Below are 15,840 nucleotides of genomic sequence, written 5' to 3'. Positions count from 1 at the left end.
GGAATGGTTAAACCACTGTCTTTTACATCTTTTACAGTTAGACGATCAACAAGGTTGGAAAAGCTCGCCGTTGTTGGCCAGATTGATGATACGTTTCCGTCGTACTGCAGGACCCGATAAGCTCTCTCTCTCTCTCTCGCCCCCTCACAAAGGGCGTGTTCTCCTAGCTCGAGGCGGCACCTCAGGGCTGCGTGAGGTCGCTCGCCAGGCGAGAACTCGACCTAGGACACATTTTAGCGCACCTTGCTCAGCTCGTGCCCAGCTCGTGCGCTTTCTCAGTACATGGGTGGCGCTCGTCATGCTCCTTCCGGTCTTTCATAGGTGTTCTCGGCCGCTAATTGGGCTCTAGGGGCTTTCCGGGGTAAAAGTGAGGGGCGAGACATGCGCAGCGTGTGGTAAGCTACCCGAGAAAGACTTGACCTGTTCGGGTAGTGAGTTTACCTTCGCGCAGGCGCAGGGTCATGTCGACTGCACCTTGTCGTCGCTCTTCTCCTTTCGAATTGAGGGACCATCATGTCTTCGTCTTGTTCCCTTGGAGGTTGCGATGCCAAAGGCTACCGCCGTAGATCGACGGCTGCGGAAGTAACAAGTGGCAGTTGCTCGGTGCAGCAATCTGTAGCAACTGCCTTCTTCGTCCTTACCGGCTTTGTTCTGATTACGGTAGGTAGTCCCCAGGTACACAGCGCGTTTCCACGCTGACCCCCAGGAGCATCCAAAGACCGTGAAGTCGCTTTTTATGGACCTATTCGTGTGTGTAACGGTCAGCTCGCCAGCAGCTACCCTTGGTCCAATCAGCGACTCGGCAGGACATCAAGCGACGTGCAATACCACACCGAAATACACAAACTTCTCCGGACGCATCAATTCCCCAGCAGACCACGAGTTTTGTTAGGTTCGCATACTAAGACAGGCCCACGCCTCGGCTCGGCAGGCGTACGGCCACACTGGCTTCTTAATCCAAGTCGCGCAGTTGTGCGTGGCAGGGGAAGATCCGTGAAGTTCACAATCTTGACCTCGGAAAAGGCAGCGCATCATCAACTCCAGACGTTCAGATAAATAATGGAAAAGGGAAGAAGACAGCACTACTTACAACAGCAAAGCCAAAGTAAAGAATGCATCCAGAAGCTTCAACACACGCATGGATATCCACACATACACCCACGAGACCGCTCATCAAAACACCAACATCAGACTGCTCCACCACTCCTACGCCGCACCTGAATCCTTCCGGTCGCCGTCACGGTTCTTCTCGCTATTCGCACTGCCAGGCCAATTCGGCACAAGACCCGTCGGCCGCAAGACGCGCTTGTACTTTGCGCTCTTGCTCGGGCTGACCAAGCCACTGACCAAGCCGCCCTTGCCCTCCTTCCCGTCCTTGTGACCGGCTTTGGACGTGTCGATACCGCGAGGCGTCTTGGGGTTGGGCGAGCCCTTGGTGGCGTCGCCGCCGGTGAAGTACTCGCTGGTTGCGCGCGACGAGTCGACGCTGGTTTTGCCGACGCCCAGCATGCCGCCTCCTCCGGATGCGCCACCCGTGCCCGACGTCGACGGGCGGAACGTGTAGAAAGTGTCGTCGGGGAAGGGAGATGGGCCACCGGTGAGGAGCTGCGTAGGTTAGAATACAGGGGGCAAGGGGGTATGAGTGGCTTGGCGGATACTGCCAGGGGTGTATCACTCACGTGTTCCAGATGCTGCAGGCGACGCTCAACCGCGTCGAATGACTTGAGTTTCTCCTGCACCTCGGGCGGAACGTCAGGCTCCTTTGATTTTTCTGTAACCGTCTGCTCGAGCCGGCGGAGGTTTTCCTTCAGCGCAGAGCCTTCCTCAGCCAAGCGGCGATTCTTCTCTGTCAAGTCGGTGATTTCAGACTGCAGCGATGAATTGCGCGTCTTCACGACGTCGAGTTCCTCGCGCAGCGGCGCCGTGCTATTGGTGCCGTCCTTGCGCAGCGCCGACACCTCGTTCTTGAGCTCGTGCGTCAGGTTGATTTCCTTCCACAGCGACGTGACCTCTGCCTTAAGGGCGCTGTTTTCGGAGCGCAGCTCCGACAGCTGCCGCTCATAGTGCTCCGACTCTTGCTCCAGCTGGCGCACGACTTCGATGAGAAAGTTGCCCTTCTTCCATTGAAGTCGCTCCGCGTCTCCTGCGGTCGACGTGGGCGCTGATGGCCGCGGGCTCGACGGGCTCTGCGGCCGCTGCGATTTGGACTGCAAGGACAAGATCAGTTGGACGGCTCACCCCCACCACCCCTTGTATGGTGACGCAACGGGCTGCTGACCTCGTTCTCTGAACCCTGCTGGTTTGTCGAGTTCTTCTCCGCCATGTCGGGGTGCTGCTGCTGGCGGCTATTTGGTCGTCTCCTGGACAGGCGAGAGCGCGGGCGCGACGGAGTTGGGAGGCAGGATGTCGGAATGCAGCTCGAGGTGTGGGTTGAAAAGGTGATCTCATCCGCCGCCGGCGCGTGATACATCTGCACCGACTCGCCCATCCGTTCCCCTCTTTGTGAAGGGTCCTCCATTTTCACTTTTAGTTCCGCGTCGCATGGATGTGCGAGGTAACTTTGGTCGACGTCGACCTGTACCTGGGCACTTTGACTTTCGGGTTTTGGGGGGCGATGCCTGTTTTAATCGAGCCATCCCCGCCGTGGCCCTTAGTCCCGGAGCTTATTGGAAGTCCGCCTCGCAGGTGTTGGAACTGCGGCCGTGTGGAGCTAATTCCGCGAGCCGTTTCACATGCGCTGCTCAATCAATCCCCGTCAGACGTCTCTTCAACGGCTATCGGCGCTCTGCCTCACTGCCCGACTGGAAGCGTTCGGATCCCAACCAGGACAAACAGGTCTGCAAGATGTTGAAAATGTTAGCCCGCGGTCTGCCTTCACCCAATTGCCTTATCTATGACAGGGAGTTGTGGAACGAGCACACCAGCTTGCACATCCTGCGACCTTAGCCGATTACGATTCTAGAATGCATGCGCGACTGCTATACCAGAGTCTTGAGACGCGAGCAAGACCCTGCCTAGCCGCTTCTCAAGTCGGGCCAGACTCGACTGTGGGCTTGCGTGCCGTGGCACAGGGCGGTGGCTGGCGGCACCCCCGAGTAAGCTTAATACCGCGAGCATGGTTTTTCTCCGGGGGGGGTTTTTTTTTTTTTTTTTTTTTCTCCATATTCTTGACCAGCCGCCGTGCTCATTGGTCCATTCGTTCCACCGTTATTCGCAAAAGGTCGCCCTTGCTGTGTCACCCCTGATGCCCAACCCCTTGGCGAGGCTCAACCCCTGGTCTTGCTGGCTTGTTAGAATAAGCGACCATGGCGGAAAAGGTTTCATTCTTTTCTGAATGACTAGCGATGGAATTTTTCTACCTCAGCTCTTGTTTTCTTCTTTAGACAACCTCATCTTAAATCTTAAACTTCTCAAGGTATTTCCTGGCTTCCTCAACGCCATCGTCTACTTTTTCCGGGTTCGTGCCTTGCCCGACGGCCGTCTTGCCCTTGCCACCAGCCTTTCCACCGATGATGGCGGAAACAGCCTTGGCCCAGTCGGCAGCGGAGGCGCCTTGAGATTCAAAATACTGTAAACAGTCAGCAGATGCACCGCACATGACCAGAAACGTCGAAACAGAGGACAGTCTGTGCTCAGACCGCATGAAGGACCTGAAGTCACTCACCTCTCCAATGTAGCATCCGTGCGCAACCTTCCCCTCCTTCTCGTCGCCAGCCACCAGGTAGACCGACTTGTCCTTCTCCTTTGTACTGACGTACTTGATGGCCTCGGTGATGGCTTTGCTTGTGTGCTGGCTGTACTCAAGACGTTGGACGCAAAACTTGCTCTCCTTGTTGGCAGCGAAGTGGTTCTTGACCGCATCCAGCACCTTCTGGTTCTCAGCCTTGCTAGCCTTCTTCTGCTCGTCGAGAATGCCTTTGGCAACAGCAGCGACGCGGCGACGGAATTTCTCCTTTTCAAGAAGCGGAATGGTGAGCTCGTTGAGGCGGGTCTGGATGCTCTTGGCAGCGACTTCCTTGTCGGACGAGAAGGGCATTTTTTCGAGAGAATTTATTTCGACGGAAAAGTCGTTGGCCACGCGCTGCACGTCATAGGCGCCTTGGCCAGTGACGGCAATAATGCGGCGGATACCCTTTGCGATACCACCCTCCTCGAGAACAACAAGTTCCTTGATCTCACCCGTGGACGCAACGTGCGTACCACCACAGAACTCAATGGAGAGCTTCTCCCACTCAGCATTGTCAGGGTCCTTCATGATGTCGGAAACGGGCACACCGATGGAGACGACGCGCACCGGGTCCGGGTACTTTTCGCCGAAAATGGCACGCACACCACGAATCTTGTAAGCATCTGCGAGAGCAAGGGGCTGAATGTAGACACTACGATTTTCGCGAATGTAAGCGTTGGAGATTATTTCAATCTTTTCGATTTGCTGCTCCGTTACGCCCGTCTTGTGCGAAAAGTCGAAACGCAGCTTCTCAGGGGCGACCAGAGAGCCCTTCTGATCAATCTCCCAGCCCAGGGTTTCGCGCAAGGCATAGTTGAGAACGTGAGTGCCAGTGTGGTTGTTGCGGATAGGGTGCCGGCGCAGCTCGTCGTACTCGCAGAGGACTTCGTCATCAACCGAGATGGTTCCGTACGACTGGTAGCCAGTGTGGAAGACGTATCCATTGGAAACCTGTACATTCTGGACATCGAAGGCGGCCTCATTGGCGCCCTCAATCATGATCTTGCCAGTGTCGTACTCTTGACCTCCCTGTTCAGCGTAAAAGTTGGTCTTGTCCAGGATGAGACCAAACTGCTCGCCTTCGGCCAGTTCGGAGGTGCTCTTGATGAACTTCTTCTCGGGGTGGAATATGGCCTTGACGTGGGCGGTAATATCATCCCGGCCATACTTGTAGTCATCCTCGGTTGGCGCGATCTTCATCTCTTGAAGAGCTCCGATTGCGTGCACGTCGAGCTTGACCAAGTTTGCACCGGCCTTCTTGGCGCCCTTGCTGGCTTCCTTCGCCTTCGCCTGCGCCGCCCTCACCTCTGCATCGTCAATGGTGAGACCACGCTCCTCGGCCATGATAAGGGTCAAATCCTCGGGGAATCCGTATGTGTCGTACAATCTCCAGACATCGGCACCAGAGAGCTTCTTGGTACCCGCCTGTTCACATTGCTTGGCATACCTGTCAAACATAACCTCACCGCGGTCCAAGCTCTTCGCGAAGGCCTGCTCCTCTTCGTCCAGAATCTCCTTGACATCATTCTCCTTCTTCTTGATCTCAGGGAACATGTCTCCGACCTGCGCGACAAGTGTGGGGACAATCTTTGAAAAGAAATTGCCAATGTCGGTATTGAGATACTTGCGAGCGTAGCGCGCACCTCTCCGGAGCACTCTGCGCACAACATACCCACGACCAACAGCGTCTGGAATAGCACCGTCGGAAATGGCAAAAGTGAGGAGACGGACGTGATCCGCAACAACGCGGTAGGCGGTGTCAATACCATCGGCATCCTCGTCACCAAACTTGCCCTGGTAGTCTCTCACGCCCGTGATCTCCTGGATAGTCTTGAAGAGCGGAGTAAAAACATCAGTGTCGTAGTTGGACGTCTTGTCTTGCAGGACGGAAACTAAGCGCTCAAAACCCAGGCCAGTGTCGATGTGCTTTGAGGGCAGCGACCTCAAAGACCTATCCGGCTCACGATTGTACTGGATGAAAACGTTGTTCCAGATCTCCAACACATTGGGGTCGTCCATGTTAACGAGGTGTGCAGCGTTTCTGCCGCCTATCCTGTCATAGTGGATCTCGGAGCAAGGACCGCAAGGGCCCTGGTCTCCCATCTCCCAAAAATTGTCTTTGACATTGCCCGTAAGAATGTGGTCGTCGGATACGCCGACCGCCTTCCAGTAGTCCCTGGCCTCTGTATCCGGCTCCAGACCCAGCTTCGCGTCGCCCTCAAAGTACGTGACGTACAGGCGGTCGGGCTGCAGGCCATAGACCTTGGTCAGCAGCTCCCACGAGTACTGAATGGCCTCCTTCTTGAAGTAGTCGCCAAAGCTCCAGTTGCCCAACATCTCGAAAAATGTGTGGTGATAGCTGTCCTTGCCGACGTCGTCCAGGTCATTGTGCTTTCCTCCAGCGCGAATGCACTTTTGCGAGTTGACGGCGCGCTTCAGCGTGGCAAAGTCCGAGTTTGGGTCGACAGTGCCAAGGAAAATGGACTTGTACTGATTCATGCCGGCATTGGTGAAGAGCAGAGTCGGATCGGACAAAGGCACAACGCTCGACGAAGGCACAAATGTATGGCCATTTTGCTTGAAGTAGTCGAGAAAGGCGGCGCGGACCTTGGAGGCAGACCAGGTGGGATGTTGGTCGGCGGCGGAGGCCATGGTGCGGTAAAACGCCGCGGGAAGCAGCAGAGGGGCTGGGCGACGGCGAGGGCGAGGACGAGGAAGGCAGGTGGAGTGGCCGAGGAGGCTGGATTCGGCGCGAGTAGAGACGGTGGAGTGCGTGGAGGCAGAGGTGGTCGTGGTGTTGTTGCTAGGAATTTGTAGAAGCTTCGAGCGAGACTTCAGCGAGGTCAAATATCGACCGTGACTCACGGCGCCAACTCTGCAACGCAGCATTCACTCGGTTGAAGTCGACGATTAAAGGATCCGGCGTTGCGCGAAATGCACTAGGGCCCGCAGCTTTCTTTGACGACGCGAAATCGATCTCGGCTCCAAGCTTCATGTCGCCGCGAATGAAGTTGAATGGTTTGTGATGGCCGCAGAATGGCATCCTCAGCCTCCAGCGTCAACAAGAAGCGCCCAGCTTCCGAAGCACTCGAGAGCGACCAGCGCCTCGCAAAGCGCTTTAATCTGCTAACCATCGGTATGCTCAACGACTCCGCTTCTCCGCTGCGCCCATTTCTGACCTTACGCGCAGACAGCAATGGCAAGCTCTACATTCCCGTCGCCGCCAACCCCGCCACGGCCAGTGCGCCTCATCGCGAGCCCCTCCCCAACGGCGAATCGAGCCAGCGCAATACTGCCCGCGCTGACGACGACTGGATGCCCATAGACGAGACCAAGGACAGAATCTATATTTGCGACTTGGATCAGGAGCTCGCCGACATTGAATCGGACGAGGAGACCCCGATCTTTCTACAGGACATTGAGAAGCATCTCAACCGCATCCCACCCCACTTGCTGAAGACCAGCAAAGTCCCGCAACCTACGCAGCACAACCAGCTAGTACTGTACGGCATACCTCAATCGTTGAGCGTACCAGAAGACAAAGACAGCGTCAGGAAGGCCATCATCGAAGCTAGAGCTAGAGCAGGCCCAAACTGGTCGCCGCCGGAGAATCCTCCAGTGACGCAACCTACCACCAGCGCACAAGCTGTTGCCCAGGATGTCGAAGAGATGGCTACTGACGGCGATGCCCTCCAGCAGGAGATGGACGTAGAGCCAATGGATATTGAATGACGAGCGAGACACTGCAAGCGAACAGTCACGGCAAAATGCGACCCGCGACGAATCAATTTTGATTACCTGCCCCGAAACAGAACTGCCTGCTAGCAATGAGGCCGTGTTTCATCATTAAGGAGTGCGCAAAAATGCTACGTATGCGATGGTGTCGCCATGACCCTGATTGGCGTGCAACGCCACAATGCCTCACGCTTCAGGCCGTAGATCTCAAAGTCGCCAAGGGGTGGAGCCTGCCGTTTGGTGCGCCTGCGCGGGTTGGGATGGCTCATCGACCACACCAGTTGTTTGACCACTTAATGGTGGGGGGCCAGGAGGTGGGCTGTAAGAGGAAGGCGGAGGACCGTAATGTTGCTCCGGCGCGACCTTTGTTGAGCCCACTGGCGGTTGGTACGTCGGGGGAACATCATTGTTGTAAAGAGGCAGAGGCTCTGGGTAAGCCTGCATGTTGTGGCCGTGATACTGGGGATTGGGGCGATAGATGGTGTAGTCTTCGCGCAAGTACGGCTCGAAGCGAGCTCGTTGATGACGAGGAAGCAGCCACTGTCATGGTCAGAAGCAGCGCTGGAATGGGTGGAGCCTGTTGGCTTACACGGTGGTATGGCAGAGGAGCCAGTCCCTTCTTCATACGGCGTTGAGCATGATAGTATCCTCCAACAAACCAGAGCAGGAAGAGCAGCATCAAAACTCCGAATATTGTGAACTTGATAATGAAGCCAGTCTTTGGGTCATTAGTATGAGTCCGCCCAATGCCAAGCTTGGCTGTTTTCTTACGCGTGTGAACCAAAAGTTGTCGAACCGGTCGCCATCATCAAGCACAATGGGGTCGTTGTTGTTGTTGCTTGGAAGATTGGTATTTTGACGAGGGAGAAGCATTTTGCAAGAGAAGTAGACACGGAAGGGATTGGAGCAGGACAATGAGAAGGAAAGAAAGAGCAGACAAATGACAGACAATTGACGTGGCGGTGAAGTTGGGAGAGACCTGAGCTGTGGCTGTGGAGGGCGGAACGCAACGAGTTTCACGCAATGTAAGAGGCCGTCAGACAGTCGTAACTAGTGTGGCCTGGAGGGAGAAGTCGATACAGGGAGAAAGAGACGCAGGTGCTGAGCAAACGATCGGATGAGAAGAGAATATAGCTAAAGCATCTTGGGCAACATGAGCGGAGGCTGGCGCCCGGAGGTGGTAAAAACCTAAGGGTTGACCCCAGTTGAGTCGTAGGGTACGGCATCTAGGTAGGTGGTGGCAGGGTAAGGCACCTCAGGCAGGGAACACTCGCAAGCACGTGGCGCGTCCCGACCTTGATCTTCTGTACCTTAGCTACTGCACCTCACCAACGGCTTCGCATGCCGCTGCGTTTCCCCATTTCTTCGTCCAGAAACACCTGGGAGACCATCGCGACTCGGACGCCCGCTCTGCAAACAGCTCCAATTCCACCCCTCCCCTCTCCGCCCCCGCCTCCGCTCCGGTCCCGGTGCTCGTGCTTCTTCTCTGCCCACGGTCCCGCATATCGTCGCCGCGAACCAAGCCCGAACCGCCCTTTAGTTATCAGCAATCCCCACGCCCTCTCCGGCGGAGCGATGAACATCGAGAGTCGAGCCCGATGAGCTCCGTAGACGGAGAGAGCAATGTCAGCGGCGGCAGAGAACAAGTCAGCGCTAACACGCTCTCTGGAGATGGTCTGGCGACAGACAGTGCGGAACGTCCTAGCTCCGAGCTCAGGCACATAATAGAGGAAGAGCAAAGGGAATTGGGCGCCAAATCGGCAGAAGATACCAATGGCGCCAGCTTTCATGGCTATCGCAAGGTCAAGGAACAAGAAGATGCCGCGTCTGAAGGCTTGTCAGCGCCGCTGCCACGCCAGGATCCACCAGCTGGTCCTATGAGCCCAGAAGGCTCCATCTCCCCACCAGATGACACTCCATCCGTTCAGGTGCGTCTCCGTCTCGATTTGCTTGTATTCCAACTCATATTCTCAGGGTTCTGCGCCATCTTCTCCAAGTGGCAGCACTCAACTTTCTTTCGCCGCCTTTCAACGAGCTCGCCCTGCTCCCCTCCAGCCCTTCGAGCGACGATTTTCCGCAAGAATATCATCCTCCTCCAGCCTTGGTTTGCCAAGAGCAGACTCGCCGGCTTTTCTCAACGCGCATTCCCGCCAGTCATCGCTATCAAGTCAGATTTTTCAAACTCAGGATGAAGCAGAGACACCACAGCCGCCCTGGGAGGTTGTAAGGTGGACAAAGCTGCGCAAGATATCTGGTCAAGCCTTTTCTGAGCTGGGAAAGCGGAATTTTGGTCGACCAACGTGTTTGGCCGTGGCCTCTTCAATTATTCTGGGTACCTCCAAGGGCTTGATACTGGTTTTTGACTATCACCAGACGCTCAAGTCTATTATCGGCCTTGGAACAAAAGCAATCGAAAGTGGCGCCATCACTGCCTTGGCTATTTCCGCCGACCACAGCACTGTTGCAGGCGGGCACAGTTCTGGCAACATCTTTACCTGGGAGCTGGCACGGCCTGCAAGACCCTTTCTCCACATTCCACCCCTTGCAAAATCAGAGCTCGGAAACAGACAGTCCGACGGCCATGTCTCGGATGTTTCGGTCTACCACCTGGGGTTTCTGGGCACGCGCCACACAGCCCTGGTATCTGCAGACGAAGGCGGCATGGCCTTTTCTCACTTGGCCACCAGGGGACTTGGAGCAATGGGTCGGACAGTGAAGACTACTCGAATCCTGGGCCGTTATCCTCCTTCTCCAAGTACCCCAGAGCCGGCTCGCAAGGCAAGCTCAGTTCTAGCCTTTTCTCCACTTCCCCTTGGAAATGTTGAGCAACCCACGGACACTCTTGGTCTGACTGCCCTGTTAACCCCTTACCTGCTGGTAATAGTTTCGACTACTCCCATTGCTGAAACGCAACATAAAGCTACAAGACCCAAGGAAATGGCTCCCCATGGCACGTTGAGCGGCTGTCTGGCCTGGTTCCCGGCTGTCAAGTTGAAAAACGCCGCAGGCAATGACGAGCAAGGTGTCTCCAAGACGAAGCTTGTGTATTGTTGGTCCAACATCTTGACCGTCTTGGATGTGGATGCGCAGGAACACCCGGAGAAGAACAAGCCCCCAATCCTCCATTTCCAGCCTCGCAGCAGGTGGAGAGCTGAAGAAGCTATTGTTGCTGTGCAATGGCTCAGCAGATCTGTCATTGGAGTGCTGACAATCAGCCAGCGGCTCGTCATCTTGGAAGACAACTCCTTAAGACAAACCGACTCCTATGATCTTATCCAGAAGCACATTTTTCACGAGGACCTTTTCTCACGTCAGCTTCACTCGGTCGTTGAGCAACACGACGAGAGGGACGATTCTTTGCATGGAGTCGTTGCTGATGCGTTTTACATGAGCTTTCGCGCATTCAAGGGCAGGCTCTTCCTCCTTGGGTTTAACGATGTCTCCATTGGAACACTGTCGAACTGGGCTGATCGTCTACTGGCGCTGATGGAAGAAGGAGACTATATAGGTGCCCTGGAGTTGGCCACAGCATACTACAACGGCGATGCTGACAAGTTGACCGTCGGATTGCCTAGTGATGACGATGCCCGACAAGCTTTGGTTCAAGAAAAACTGCTCGACATGCTTTCCGCGTCCCTGAGATATACATTCTCGCGAAACTGGTCAGAATATGACGAAGCGTCCCGATCACAGCTATTCGCACTGGCTACCGCCAGCTTCAACGCCTGTCTAAGTATGGGTGACCTGGACGATCTGTTCGAGGATGTGTTCGAAGCATTCCAGGGCGCAAATCTGCAAGGAATCTTTTTTGACGTGCTTGAGCCGCGTATCGTCGACGGAGAAATCACTTCGGTTCCGCCCGACGTCTTGAAGAACCTCATCACCCACTATGCCTCCGATGGTCAAGCCAGCCAATTGGAGGAGCTCATTTGCCGACTGGACACCTCTACAATAGACATTAATCAGGTCACGATTCTCTGCCGACAGTACAACTTGTACGATGCTCTCATCTACGTTTGGACACGGTCATTACGCGACTACATCACTCCCCTGATAGACCTTTTGAAGATCATTGGGACCTTGCTTTCAAATTCGCAGCTCAGCGATGTCGCTTACGAGCAGCAAATGACATCTGCAATGAAGATATTTCCTTATCTCGCATACACTTTGACTGGAAGAATATACCCCGGCGGCGTCACTTTGGAAGACGAAGAGGCGGACGAGGCTAAGGCGGCCTTGTACTCGTACATATTTTCGGGAAAAGCAGTGAAATGGCCGAAAGGAAGTAAAGAGGTGTTCAATCCGCCGGCAGAAGCCGGCGCGGATGACTCTTTTCCCTATCTTCGGATGATTTTGAGATTTGACACGGGGAGTTTCATGAGCATGCTCAACGAAGCATTCGAGGACTCGTACCTGAATGGAGAACCAACAACTTCGCCAAACGGCACGGTCAATGGCAAAGCCATAGAAAGGTCCTCGGCTCGCAGGCCCACACGGCAGTACATTCTCAACATCCTGTTGGGTGTCATGAACAACGGCCAATTCAACCCCGAGGACACCATTTACTTCTACATGTTCATCGCACGTAATCTGCCCAAGTTTCCTCAGTACATCATCCTCCCTGGAAGTACTCTACACAAGCTGCTCGAGGGTCTTTGCGACTATCCATCCAAGGCAGTAGCGGACGACTGCCAGCTGAGTGTCGAATACCTACTCTCAGTCTACCATCCGCCGGACATTGACTCTCTCGTGCCTCTTTTTGAGCGTGCGGGCTTTCATCGTGTACTCAAAGCAGTATTTCGCAACGCCAAACAATATGCCCGGCTTCTCGAAGCATATTTGAATGACTCTGACGACCGAAATGCAGTGTTTGATTGTATCAGGGATATTCTCCGCCCTAGCAGAGGTCTCAACAAGAAGCAGACTGGCGAGGTCCACACTGTGATCCTCCGGCATGCACTCGAGCTTGCTGGTGTCGATGCAGCCAAGACTGCCCGTACTATCCGGAGCCACACTCCAGCGCTTCTCGCAGGTGTCCTTGAGAAGCTGGAGCCGGATCCGTACCTGCAGTTTCTGTTTCTTCGAGCACTGCTGGAGCCTGAAAGGCAGCCTGGCTCAGCACAGACATCTCTTCCACCAGAATCTCCCACAGCAGCATTCGTCGAAAGATTCGTTCAGCTCATGTGCAAGTATGAACCGGGACATGTTGCCGAATATGTTGGTCTACTTCGCTCGGGCAATTTGCGGCTCGACAAGGTCCTACCAGCCATGGAGAGTAGCGGCGTCATTGACGCAGCCGTGGTCCTCATGGCGCAAGACGGTCTGGTACATGATGCTATGAGCAGACTTGTCAAGCACTTGGGAACATTAGAGACAGCCTTGGTTGGCTTGCTTGAAGAGTCTGGAAATAGCCCGGATACCGCAAACACAGAAGAAGCTGCAGCAGATTTGCTGGAGGCTGTACACAAGTACACCAAAATCGGCGTGTGGTTGTGTCAAGGGCAGACAAGAGCCAAGAAGCAGGTCAATGGTGAAAAGAAATCCCGTGTCAATGGCATGAAAGAGTTTGAAAAAGAGCTAGACATGGACGAACTCCTTTGGCTCGATCTTCTCGATGCTGTCGTCGTAATGACCAAGGAGGTTTCCACCGCGACCAGCAAGATCACCCCCAGAACTCCTCCGCCTTCCCAAGTTTTGGACACGTCAAAGATTTCAAACAGCCTTCGCACTAATGTCCAAAACACCTTTTCCTCTCTTCTTGCCTGCATGGCCACTGTCGAAGCCCCCAAGCCCTTGACCCATTCGGCCGCCATCGCCGCGGCGCGCAAACAGCACACGCCTGCATCCGCTGGACAACCCTCCCCATCATTCCTCCGCATCCTCCGCGCCTTCCTCACTCGCGCGTCACGCTCTTCGCCCTCGCTCTCCGACCTCCGCACCGTCCTGTCCTCCATATTCGCAGCCTACGCCTTCGAATCGACCATCCTCGCTCTCGCCAACGCCTTTTTGGACAAGGACGTCTTCTCGCGCCTGGAGGACGTGACGCTGCGGCGCGGCCGCGGCTGGCGGCCCAAGGGCAACGTATGCGAGGGCTGTCGGCGGCGCGTGTGGGGCCCGGGCGTCGAGGGTGGTGCGCGCATCTGGGACGAGTGGGAGCGCCGCGAGAAGGCGGCGTGGCGCAGACGCTGGGAGCGCGACGTCCAGCGGCGCGGCGGCGTGGAGGGCGCAAGGGCGCGCCGCGGCAAGGGCAAGGCGGAACCGCTCGACGACATGGTCGACATCGCTGAAGCCGGGGCCGACGACGCTGATGGTAGCGCTGAGCAGTCTGCCGTTGGACCTGGAGATGGCACTGCTGGAAATTCAGGAGAGATTTCAGTCGCGAGGTCGACGAATGGCGAAGCCTCGTTGTCCAATGGGCCGCTGCAGCCGCTCGTAGTCTTTGCCTGCCGCCACTTGTGGCATCGCCGCTGTTTGGATCCCGAACTCACGGCTCGCCTGAGCCGTAGAAGCAACGGGAAAGCACAAGTTGCCGGCGTTGACGGGGTGGCGGAGGGAAACGCGAAATGGGAGGCTGAAGACGGCAGGTTGAGGTGTGCCATCTGCGTCGAGCTGCCTGATGATGGGACGGGAAACGGGTGATGGGAGCAAGGAGGAACAGTGAAGCAAAGATGGTTGAACTAATGGGCTCACGCCGAGAAGCTGTCACGGAAGATGGAACGTTGGAAGATATGCTGGATCCTGTCGACTGACCACAGGACAGACAAACATCAGTGGTACGCAAAGCGGTTTTCGAATTGCGAAGAGATGCGATATAGTAGGCACGACGTTATTGAGCGAGATGTTCTCTTAATCAACTACCTTGATGATCGTTTTCCCTGTTCGAGATGAGGTTGTGCAGGGCCTGGCTTTTGCTCCCAGAAGACAGACAAGAGGAAGATGCCGTACATTCAACGGTCTCCTGATGTAAGAGCAGGACGCTTGATTGGAGAAACAAGCATTTGGGCAGTCTGCCCTGTCCGTCTTTTGATGCCTTGGTGAAGTACGTTGAGAAGCACGGGGGCAAGAGCTGTACAAAACTACACGCCAACTCGGAATATCGATGATAAAAGGGGAGCTGAGGAACAAAATGTAGGTAGCTCAGTTGGGACTGGACGAGGGGAGGGGAAGGCGGGAGAGGGGTCCAGCGAGAGATCAGTTTTCTATCACATTTTTCTCCAATCCACATGTATGTACATAGCTGACCACCCACCCACCTCCACTACAAGTGCTGAGCTTATGGCTACGCACTCGTGCCCGGAGGTCCAAGCAAGCAGCCAAGCAACACACAGACGAGTTACCCAAGTAGCCAACTGCCCCGCGCGCGCGCGTGTAACCGTATGCTGCCGGTAAGATTGAGTGCGACGTTCGAACTTGGCTGCTGCTTCGTCTCACATGGGCAAGTGGGTGAGTGGGTCTTTTTTCCGTGTATCATCCCACGCTCACATGCGTCTAAGTATGTGTATGATGTGGTACAAGCAAGCTGTGCCTAGCAGTAAGCAGTGAGGAGAGAGAGAGGGAAGATGCATAGGACTGGGAGGGAGGGAGGCAGACAGGCTTGAGAAATAGTTACCATCGCGGCAGGCACATGGCAGTGGGGAGCATCCTCACGCAAGAAGCATTCAAGCATTTCCAGCAGTGGGTGGGATAGAGGGTGAAGCGAGCGGCAGAGGCTTAATCAAGAGAAGAGCTACCTCGCACTCCAACATTTGCCTAACACCCACCCACCACGGGCTGGCTGGCTGGCTGCACAACTGTCATGCTGTTTGTTTACATGTACACTCCTCCCCTTCCTGGCTGCATCAGGTCCTCACCGTAACCAAGTCGACGACAAAAGAATGCGAGCGCAAGACGTCTGAAGTTGGCAAACCAGCAGCTTCTAATGGCCAGTGCCGCAGTAACACAACGGCTTCTATGCAGATGGACGGACGGACGGGCGTTAGGGAATTCATGTGCGCCGCGGCGGCGCTTAGACGAAGCGTTGGATTGGCTGGCTGGCTGGCTGGCTCGCTTGCTGTGGAGACACGCTGCTGTCGTGCTTTTGTTTGGTGCAACAACTTGGACGGGAGACTGCTTCACGACGTTCGAAGTTGGCGGGAGCGCCCGTGTTTGAGTGGTGGGTGGAAATTGACGCCGTGCTGTGCCACCACGGCAAGGGTCACTCGCACTCCGAAAAGGGTCAAAGCGACTGGGTAGGTGCAGTTACCAGAGTGGACAGAAATTATTGCCGGGGGTGAGTAACATTGGAGACCGGCTTGCGGCGGGGATAAAAAGCACCACGTTCAAAGTTGCTCGTGGCACGCTCGTCCGTCATAAACCTCAAGCCCGCGGGGGAGACGAGA

At 55.4% G+C, this 15,840-nt stretch overlaps 5 protein-coding genes across 5 annotated transcripts; 2 read left to right on the top strand and 3 right to left on the bottom strand.

Moving 5' to 3' along the window:
- Positions 1-1,081: 1,081 nt before the first annotated feature.
- IWZ02DRAFT_259157 (uncharacterized protein) lies at positions 1,082-2,740 on the bottom strand. The gene is made up of 3 exons (XM_066763309.1): positions 2,279-2,740; positions 1,680-2,207; positions 1,082-1,605 (listed from the first exon to the last, which is right to left on the bottom strand). The coding sequence occupies exons 1-3, from the start codon at positions 2,516-2,518 to the stop codon at positions 1,207-1,209; spliced, it is 1,167 nt and encodes a 388-aa protein (XP_066623164.1). The 5' UTR covers positions 2,519-2,740; the 3' UTR covers positions 1,082-1,206.
- A 654-nt stretch (positions 2,741-3,394) lies between these two features.
- IWZ02DRAFT_469506 (tRNA synthetases class II (A)-domain-containing protein) lies at positions 3,395-6,379 on the bottom strand (the record flags this gene model as incomplete). The annotated part of the gene is made up of 2 exons (XM_066768724.1): positions 3,395-3,568; positions 3,665-6,379. The coding sequence occupies 2 exons, from the start codon at positions 6,377-6,379 to the stop codon at positions 3,395-3,397; spliced, it is 2,889 nt and encodes a 962-aa protein (XP_066623163.1).
- A 384-nt stretch (positions 6,380-6,763) lies between these two features.
- IWZ02DRAFT_469505 (uncharacterized protein) lies at positions 6,764-7,459 on the top strand (the record flags this gene model as incomplete). Its single annotated transcript, XM_066768723.1, has 2 exons — positions 6,764-6,863; positions 6,918-7,459. The coding sequence occupies 2 exons, from the start codon at positions 6,764-6,766 to the stop codon at positions 7,457-7,459; spliced, it is 642 nt and encodes a 213-aa protein (XP_066623162.1).
- A 210-nt stretch (positions 7,460-7,669) lies between these two features.
- IWZ02DRAFT_490365 (uncharacterized protein) lies at positions 7,670-8,335 on the bottom strand (the record flags this gene model as incomplete). Its single annotated transcript, XM_066769657.1, has 3 exons — positions 7,670-8,002; positions 8,052-8,180; positions 8,234-8,335. The coding sequence occupies 3 exons, from the start codon at positions 8,333-8,335 to the stop codon at positions 7,670-7,672; spliced, it is 564 nt and encodes a 187-aa protein (XP_066623161.1).
- Positions 8,336-9,339: 1,004 nt separating this feature from the next.
- Positions 9,340-14,101, top strand: IWZ02DRAFT_376719 (Golgi CORVET complex core vacuolar protein 8-domain-containing protein; the record flags this gene model as incomplete). The annotated part of the gene is made up of 2 exons (XM_066764906.1): positions 9,340-9,390; positions 9,437-14,101. 2 exons carry the CDS (start codon positions 9,340-9,342, stop codon positions 14,099-14,101), a joined length of 4,716 nt encoding a protein of 1,571 aa, XP_066623160.1.
- Positions 14,102-15,840: the final 1,739 nt, after the last annotated feature.

This window comes from Phyllosticta citriasiana, assembly GCF_038021145.1.
Source record: "Phyllosticta citriasiana strain CBS 120426 chromosome Unknown IWZ02scaffold_6, whole genome shotgun sequence".
Classification (NCBI taxonomy): domain Eukaryota; kingdom Fungi; phylum Ascomycota; class Dothideomycetes; order Botryosphaeriales; family Phyllostictaceae; genus Phyllosticta; species Phyllosticta citriasiana.
The sequence above is the reverse complement of the archived record's forward strand: the minus strand, read 5'-3'. Positions and strand labels throughout refer to the sequence as shown.